The 8,894-nt window shown below is 42.7% G+C and overlaps 1 protein-coding gene across 1 annotated transcript; it reads right to left on the bottom strand.

Annotated features, from left to right (window-relative positions):
- Positions 1-1,830: 1,830 nt before the first annotated feature.
- Positions 1,831-8,000, bottom strand: LOC127924338 (mediator of DNA damage checkpoint protein 1-like). The gene is made up of 4 exons (XM_052508932.1): positions 7,829-8,000; positions 3,937-4,078; positions 2,321-3,720; positions 1,831-2,150 (listed from the first exon to the last, which is right to left on the bottom strand). Exons 3-4 carry the CDS (start codon positions 3,633-3,635, stop codon positions 1,831-1,833), a joined length of 1,635 nt encoding a protein of 544 aa, XP_052364892.1. The 5' UTR covers positions 3,636-3,720; positions 3,937-4,078; positions 7,829-8,000.
- Between the last annotated feature and the right edge of the window lie 894 nt (positions 8,001-8,894).

The raw sequence follows: 8,894 nt of genomic DNA, 5'->3' as shown, positions 1-8,894 counted from the left end.
ATGACCATCTCTGAAACCAGGTTGCATAGCAGAGAAGGTATGGTGAGATTCGAAATGGTCGGTAATCTGTTTGTTGACTTGGCTTTCGAAGACCTTAGAAAGGCATGGTAGGATAGATATAGGTCTGTAGCAGTTTGGGTCAAGAGTGTCCCCCTTTGAAGAGGGGGATGACCGCAGCTGCTTTCCAATCTTTGGGAATCTCAGACGACACGAAAGAGAGGTTGAACAGGCTAGTAATAGGGGTGGCAACAATTTCGGCAGATAATTTTAGAAAGAAAGGGTCCAGATTGTCTAGCCCGGCTGATTTGTAGGGGTCCAGATTTTGCAGCTCTTTCAGAACATCAGCTGAACGGATTTGGGAGAAGGAGAAATGGGGAAGGCTTGGGCGAGTTGCTGTGGGGGGTGCAGTGCTGTTGACCGGGGTAGGAGTAGCCAGGTGGAAAGCATGGCCAGCCGTAGAAAAATGCTTATTGAAATGCTCAATTATGGTGGATTTATCAGTGGTGACAGTGTTTCCTATCTTCAGTGCAGTGGGCAGCTGGGAGGAGGTGTTCTTATTCTCCATGGACTTTACAGTGTCCCAGAACTTTTTTGAGTTAGTGTTGCAGGAAGCAAATTTAGAAGGAACAACGTTACAATGTGATGGACTACTAGGTGGAACAACCATTCTGTTAGAAGGAACAACGTTACAATGTGATGGACTACTAGGTGGAACAACCATTCTGTTAGAAGGAACAACGTTACAATGTGATGGACTACTAGGTGGAACAACCATTCTGTTAGAAGGAACAACGTTACAATGTGATGGACTACTAGGTGGAACAACCATTCTGTTAGAAGGAACAACGTTACAATGTGATGGACTACTAACAACCATTCTGTTAGAAGGAACAACGTTACAATGTGGGAACAACCATTCTGTTAGAAGGAACAACGTTACAATGTGATGGACTACTAGGTGGAACAACCATTCTGTTAGAAGGAACAAAGTTACAATGTGATGGACTACTAGGTGGAACAACCATTCTGTTAGAAGGAACAACGTTACAATGTGATGGACTACTAGGTGGAACAACCATTCTGTTAGAAGGAACAACGTTACAATGTGATGGACTACTAGGTGGAACAGCCTCTCAACTCCAAAGATTGTATTTTCTTCAACACTTTGTTTTTATTTCTGTAATGCTTCAGGGAAATGTAAAGACAAGGTCCTGGACAGTAACAGGATTATTGTCTTTCTGTCTGAGACTCTGTCATCATAGAGATCTAGTAGTTTATTTAGATTAGGGTTGGGGTCAATTCCTTTACATTTCAGGAAGTAAACTGAAAGTCCAATTCCAATTTTCCTCAATGCCACTATGAGAAAATGTCAGTTTACTTCCTGAATTGACTGTATTGACATTGAACTGACCCCAACACTGATCTAGAGATAAGAGACTGTAGTCCTCGAGGGGGAGAAGAGGTGAGGGGAGGCAGGGAGCAGCGTTCCTCTTGGGGGAGTAGTGGGGATGGGAGGCAGGGTGAAGGGGTCCTCTTGGGGGAGTAGTGGGGATGGGAGGGGAGGGGTCCTCTTGGGGAGACAGAGGACATCCCAGTCTGGTGTATCAGAGATGAGGGGAGACAGAGGACAGCCCAGTCTGATCACTGGAGGTTCTCTCGCTACAGAGATGGTCTATAGAAGCCTTTTAGTAGCTGACATTCCTAACCTCAACTGAGAGGGTCTCAGTCCCTCCTATGGCCCTGTTGGTGTCCACTCTGTCTCTCTGTGTGTGTCCTGTTCTTCGCTGTCTGGGACAAAGGGGGGTTGTTGTGGAATTCAGGGGGGTGGGGTTAGTAGTCTTTTGGCAGCATGACCCTGCGACCCCCCATGAAATAACACAAGGTGATCTTCCTTCTGAAAGGAATGTTGTCCAGGGCCTCCACTGCCACCCTCTTGTTGCCCCTGACGCTGCTCTCCTCCTGGTCATACATGGGACACATGTAGGCTGTTCGTCTCAGGGCGTAGATGTCCACCTCGTCCTCGTCGTCCCACGGCTGGTAGGGCTGCTGGGAGGGAACGGCTGACTTGACCAGACGGGGTCTCATCATGGCCAGCTCTACGTCACGGGGGATATGCCTCAGACCCAGGCTAGACCTCTGGACTCTGACTCCTTTAAATTACATTACATTATGTTACATTCATTTATTAGTAATTAATTTATGAATGTTTAAAAACATTAAAATCATATTCCTGGTTGTACATCAGCCATCAACATACATTATACAATATTGACAATATATTCAACAGACAAAATGTGTCATTGCACAGAGAAGTGCTGACCTTTCTTTCTCTTCTTCTTGGTCCTTTCATCCCAGGCGTTGGCACTGACAAGGGACACGTTGCCCTGGCCCAGGGAGGGCAGCAGTTTGGGCCGGGGGGCCACCGGGGGTTTGGGGACCTTCTTTGCAGGAGGAGCATCCCTCTGGGCTCTCCTGGCCAGCAGGGGTCCTGTCTGGACGAAGGCCTCAGGCCTGATGATGTCCCTGGGTGGGCTGCTGCTCCCTCTGGCAGCCTCCTCTGGCTGGGCAGCTTTCGGCATGGAGAGAACAAACACATTGTTGCTGAAGCTGCATGACTCTGAAAGGGCCGGCTCCTCCAGGGTCAGAGGGCAGGTAGAACGGGACTCAGGCTGGACTATGTCCACAGCGCTGGTGGTGATGCTCACAGGACTGGTAGGTTGGGACTCGAGTATAACGGGACACACAGGATTACTGGGCTTAACTTTTCTCCTAGTGGTGTTCCGAGGGTTGCTAGGCCTTCCCTCAGGTCTGGAAGGCTGAACATCATGCTGGACCAGGCCGACTGGTCTAACAGGCCGTCTAGTGGGGCCCAGAGGGTTGCTAGGCCTCCCCTCAGGTCTGGAAGGCTGAACATCATGCTGGACCAGGCCGACTGGTCTAACAGGCCGTCTAGTGGGTTGCTGAGGGTTGCCAGGCCTCCCCTCAGGTCTGGAAGGCTGTACATCAGGCTGGACCAGGCCGACTGGTCTAACAGGCCGTCTAGTGGGTTGCTGAGGGTTGCTAGGCCTCCCCTCAGGTCTGGAAGGCTGAACATCATGCTGGACCAGGCCGACTGGTCTAACAGGCTTTCTAGTTGGTTGCCGAGGGTTGCTAGGCCTCACATCAGGTCTCGTGATGCTGACAGGGATTCTAGGTATCATTGTCTCAGGCTGGTACAGGCACTCTGGGCTGCTGGGCCGGGAATCAGGCAGAAGCTTGTAGTTCTTCAGAACCTCAGTGAAGGAAAGGTCCTTGTTGCGCCTGCGTCTGTTGGTTTTGGCAGGTAGCTGGGAGCTGCTGCTGTTAAACCAACCGGGAGACTCACGACATCCAGCCTGGACAGGAACCAGGGACTGGAGGTCTCTCCTCTCTCTGTGGGCAGCTGTGGGCCTCTTGGGCCTGATTTCATCAGGATTGGGAGCACGAGGTACAACATGCAGGGAGGGGAACGCTGAGGGCCTGAAAGAGGAGGCCATCACTGGGGCCTGGCTGACCTCTTCTCTCTCCAGCAGCACTCTGTTAGAAGGACAGAGCAGTGGAACACCGATGGACCTTGGTCCTCCAGACCCATTCAGGTTGGGCCTCCTATTCATCATTCACTGGTCTGCAGGATTCTAATCAGAATGTTCCTTCTAGTCTTGAATACTTGGAATAGGAAGTGGCTTTCAGAACAATTAAACTCTATAAAAAGAGAGCCACAGAAACATCTTTGTTTAGTATTTGGGGAAATCTAATTTCATCACATTCAGTTCTGAGTTTAAATAATTATTTGGGACAAGATATATTCATTCAAATAATTTATAATAGCCTAGATATATCTGGTGGTCAATAAAACTGTCTATCCCCTACCTACCCTAATTGATCTGATAAACAGACAGACATGACAGGTGTACTTACCGTTCGTTCACCTTGCAGTTCAATCAGCTAATGATCCGTCATTTCACCAGTGGCAGCTTGGTGTTTGATCATTACGTCATCACAGGCATTTTGTATTGTGACGCAACAATACCAAGCATCAACCTTCCTGTCATGGCTGCCCCTGTAGTTTAATATGTAAACGAAGTGTATTAATCAATCAGACAATCAAACCATCAATGAATGACTGAATTAATGAAGCAATTTCTAATAAATCAGCTTAAGTGTACTGACATAATTAATGGACGAGACTAACAATTACGAAAACGCATCAAATCAATGATTCGTAAAAGTAGATTCGCTCCCACATAGTAAAGTTTGACAACGAAACCACTTTAGTGAGTTAATAAACTAGCCAAGACTTTAGACGAGGTACATTTATCCCAATACTGCATGACAGGTTACTTCTATATGAGGAACCTGCGACCAGAAAGACTGTTCTGCCGTTTTATATAAAATAATCCAACAGGCCATCTTCTTCTACATACGCGTCTTACTCTTTCCTGTGTTCATCTCCCTCGACTAGATGTATCTATTCTGTGGCCACCACACGTTTTATATGTCATGTTTGTCTTGTAGCTGACAGTGGGGTGAAGACAGGAGCGCAGTTCAGCTGACACGAAGGCGCGGACTGGGGAATCCGACATGGAGACCTGACGCCACTTTTACGCGCACTTTCGGATTGGTCTACTTTAAAATGAACATAAATATTAACGCAACATACTGGAGGTTGGGCTAAGTGTTCAAGTGTTGGTTTTACACATGTTGATATAGAGAAATACAGTCTAATAGTGGATCGGCCTTCTGCAGTGTTGGTGGGGTAAATAAAACTGCTGATGTGCTTTGGCCTCTATTCTTTTTGCATGTTATTATTTTTTAAATATTTCGGGAATTCCTTCTCATTTATTAACCAATTACAAATTCAATAATTCGTGTATTTATTTAGCTTATCTTGTGTACATGTAATACCCTATGGCCTGAACATAGAAATAAGAATGAATAGAACAGACATGGAAGCTAACCCTGGCAAATGACTGATATTTATATTTATTTAGGATCCCCGTTCATTTCTGCCGAGGCAGCAGCAACTCTTCCTGGGGTCCAGCAACATTAAGGCAGTTACGGTGCATTCGGGAACGTATTCAGACTCCTTGACTTTTTCCACATTTTGTTACTTTACAGCCTTATTTCAAAATGGTTTAAAAATGTTTAGCTAAACAAGATAAGCTAAATAAATACACGAATTATTGAATAAGTAATTTATTATATATATATATTTATTTATATTTATTTATTTTAATTTTATTATTTACAAAAGTATTCAGACTCTTTGCTATGAGACTTGAAATTGAACTCGGGTGCATCCTGTTTCCATCGCTCCTGAGTTCATCTGTGGAGATGGTAGAACCTTCCAGAAAGAGAACCATATCTGCAGCACTCCGACTAATAAAGGGTTTTATGGTAGGAAGCCACTCCTCAATTAAAGACACATGACATACCGCTTGGAGTTTGCCAAAAGGCAAATTTCACAACATTTCTGAACCTATAGATTTTACAGACTCTTATGTTTTACATTGGTTATCTTGTTATTAGTCCCACCCTTCAGCTCCATCCAACTCCTCCCATCGATCTTCTCAACACCATCCATGGATGGATTTCTATTTGCCATATATTTTTCAACTGTGCTGTGATGTTTCACAAAAGTACTGAACCTTTCTATTCTCATAGCTTCTACAGATTGTAAATTAAAAATAAACATTTTTGATAAAATAATTATTATATTATTGATTGATTGACTATGGCTTTTCAAATCACCCAGTATTGCTCTCTGCAGCGTTAGTTGCAATTCTTCAGCCAGTCCTGGACCTGTGACCAAAAACGAGCTACATATGGACAATACCAAAATAAATGGCACAGCTGTCAGTTTTTTGGTCCTTCAATTAAATTGGTATATGTTTTTATTCATCACACTTTTCTTTAACCATTTACGTTCTTTAATACAGGGCCGAGATACAAGTTCCTTACTTATTCCCCTTCTACTTGCCTCTTCCATTTTTGTGGTAATGCTGCAATTAGTTGGTTGTAATTTTGGGTAGAGCAGACATTTCCATATGTCTGTGTTAGCTGCATGTGTGACACAACTCCACCAGTCCTATTTATGATATCATTCACTGAAATTATACCTTTTTTAAATATTTATTCGAAAAAGTTTTTTTAATCAATTAGTATTGTATTATTTGTTCTGTCTTTTCAGGTGGATTAAACTGAAATTACAACCAATTTTCTAAGGCTTGTTTAAAAAAGAACGATATTTTGGAGATTATTTCCTTTTCAAACAACCGAAAGTGAGCAGGTGTAATCTGAATAAAGGGAAAATGCCCTTCTTGAACATAGGATGAGACATTCCTACCAATTTACTAGAGAACCAGTCTGGATTTAAGTATAACTTTTGTATGACTGATGCCTTTAGTGAGAGGTCTAATGCTTTAATATTGTAATGACCTGACTAGATCATAAAGGAACAATTGTCCAGACAAAGAGTTGAGTTTACGAATGTACGGTTTATTAACCCAACTCCCCACAGGCTACTGTTTGGCCGTAGCCGACGACAAATTAATGAAGGATACCTTATAAACCAACCGTGACCTTCTCATGTGAAAGCCAGACATAAGAGAGAGAACAACGTCTAAACCTGGTCTTTACTTCCAATGCTCCCTGCCCAACCCCCTCCACGCCTCTCCACCAACCACCAGGAAGCCCGGCATCAGAACGTTCCAGGCATTCCCGTGATTGGCAGATAGCAGGTTGATTGGCATGTCGGACCCCGCGAACACTGGGTACTGGTAAGTACAACACAACCAACTAATAGCCTGACACATAACACACAGCTCGCTGTCTGTCTGGGTCGCTACAATATTTAATCATTTCTGTCCTCCGAATTCATATTCGTTATAAACTGTAAAAAATGAACCACCGGCATAGTAAATATTGCAAAAGAAAATCAATGATTTTTACTAAAAATAATAGGTTTCTGCTTTTGAACACATTTTAGATTATAGTCCTTAATTTATGTGTTAAAGACATTTTCGACCGAATCCAAGGTGATATGCTGCTAAATTTTAAACGAATATTTCTAAGTAACAACCAACAACTTAAAAATATGATGTTGAAATGATCATTATTGTGTTGGACTGACATGCCAGATCTAGTTATGAACGTCAGTTGTGCTTGGAACATTTCAACAGACGTCGTCTTGATCTTTCTCCTCTGGAAAGGCCATGTGGCAGGTAACGACCAAACTATCACTTGGAATGTAGTTTGGATCTACACACATGTTTTCAACGAAATGACAAAAATATTCGTTAAATAATATTCTTCAAGTACGAAAAGCCTTTAGCTAGTTATATTGCCAGAGTAAGTTATATATTAGCACGTTGATAAACTAGCAAGTTAACTTCCATGAGGTCTGTATAGTTAACTAGTGGTGGGCATGCTACTAGCTAGTTGACTTCTATGATGTCTGTATAGTTAACTAGTGGTGGGCATGCTACTAGCTAGTTAACTTCCATGATGTCTGTATAGTTAACTAGTGGTGGGCATGCTACTAGCTAGTTGACTTCTATGATGTCTGTATAGTTAACTAGTGGTGGGCATGCTAGTAAGTTAGCAGTGCATTTTCTTGCCTCAGTGCTGTTTATAACTTTTGTCATTTTTGTGTAGGTTTTATATGAACGGAAATAGCTATGTAACATATTAGCTACCTAGGTCACCAAAAATGCATGGTGGGCGTCAGCAACATTACAGTAGAACTGAACACATGTGCCCCTGCAAGGTCTGTAATGTTTGCCTGCTCGGCAAGCTAACGGAAACTCACCCCATTCCGTACAAACTTGTTGCAACAGCGACATTCAAACGAGGCTCGAAAGAAAACTAAGTCAAAATCCGGGGTGTGAACTAGGTTTCTATTCATGCGTTGATCGACATGGTAATGGCTCTATAGTATTGGAGAAAAGTTGCATCTTGATCTGTCATTTCATAACGTACAGCACGCATAAATCAACGATTTCTGTCTTACAATCTCTCTCCACCAGGTGTATCACTTCTATCATCCTTTAAAAACAAGAAATGGGCAGTGACTGGGGGATACCTAGTCATTTTTTTCGTCAAACCTTCAAATAGTTATGTAATGACACATTATATAAACTCTTTATAGTGTTTTATTTACATTTTAGAGGCGATGAAGTGATAAGATGGACAGATCGAGTGGAAAAAAGCCATTTTTCCACACAACATCTCTCCTTTTCACTATCACGCATTAGTTTCGCATCCCCACCAGCCATTTTTAAAAGACCCGACGGGCTCATTGCCTGTTTGAATTATGCAGAAACGGGCAGCGTTTATGTCATATAATTGATTCTGTTGGAAAGGGGAGAAATTGTGCTTTACAATGGTATTGACATTACAGTTGGTCTGGAAGTATGTTTTTGGGCGCTAAAATAAGGGCAATTGTACGGACCAAGGCGATGTACGAGTTTACGTGAGTTTACGATAGCTATCTAAAGCTGAAGTCATTTGAGTGTTATTTTCCTGACATTGTCATAGATTTTAATACAACTTCTCTTCTTTAGGTATATAGGTGTTCAGACGTTCCTGAGTACTGGACAGACCATACTTTCCAGAATACATTGACAAGGTATGTAAATATATTCAAATGTCTGTGTTTTCATTGTAACTCACATAAGGGCTTGTAGGGCCCCATGATTTCCGCAATGGGGAAAACTCAGATGGAATCCAGAAATTGAAACAGAATACAGGTTGCCCTCGGACAGGATACACAATATATTTTTATTCCAGAAACCCAACATTAGTGTGAATAATAGGTATTAGATATATATTTTTATTTTTTTATTTTTTTATTTAACCTTTATTTAACCAGGTAG

This window comes from Oncorhynchus keta, unplaced genomic scaffold (genome assembly GCF_023373465.1).
Source record: "Oncorhynchus keta strain PuntledgeMale-10-30-2019 unplaced genomic scaffold, Oket_V2 Un_contig_3953_pilon_pilon, whole genome shotgun sequence".
Lineage (NCBI taxonomy): Eukaryota > Metazoa > Chordata > Actinopteri > Salmoniformes > Salmonidae > Oncorhynchus > Oncorhynchus keta.
Note: the sequence above shows the minus strand (reverse complement) of the source record. Positions and strands in the feature narration are given on the sequence as shown.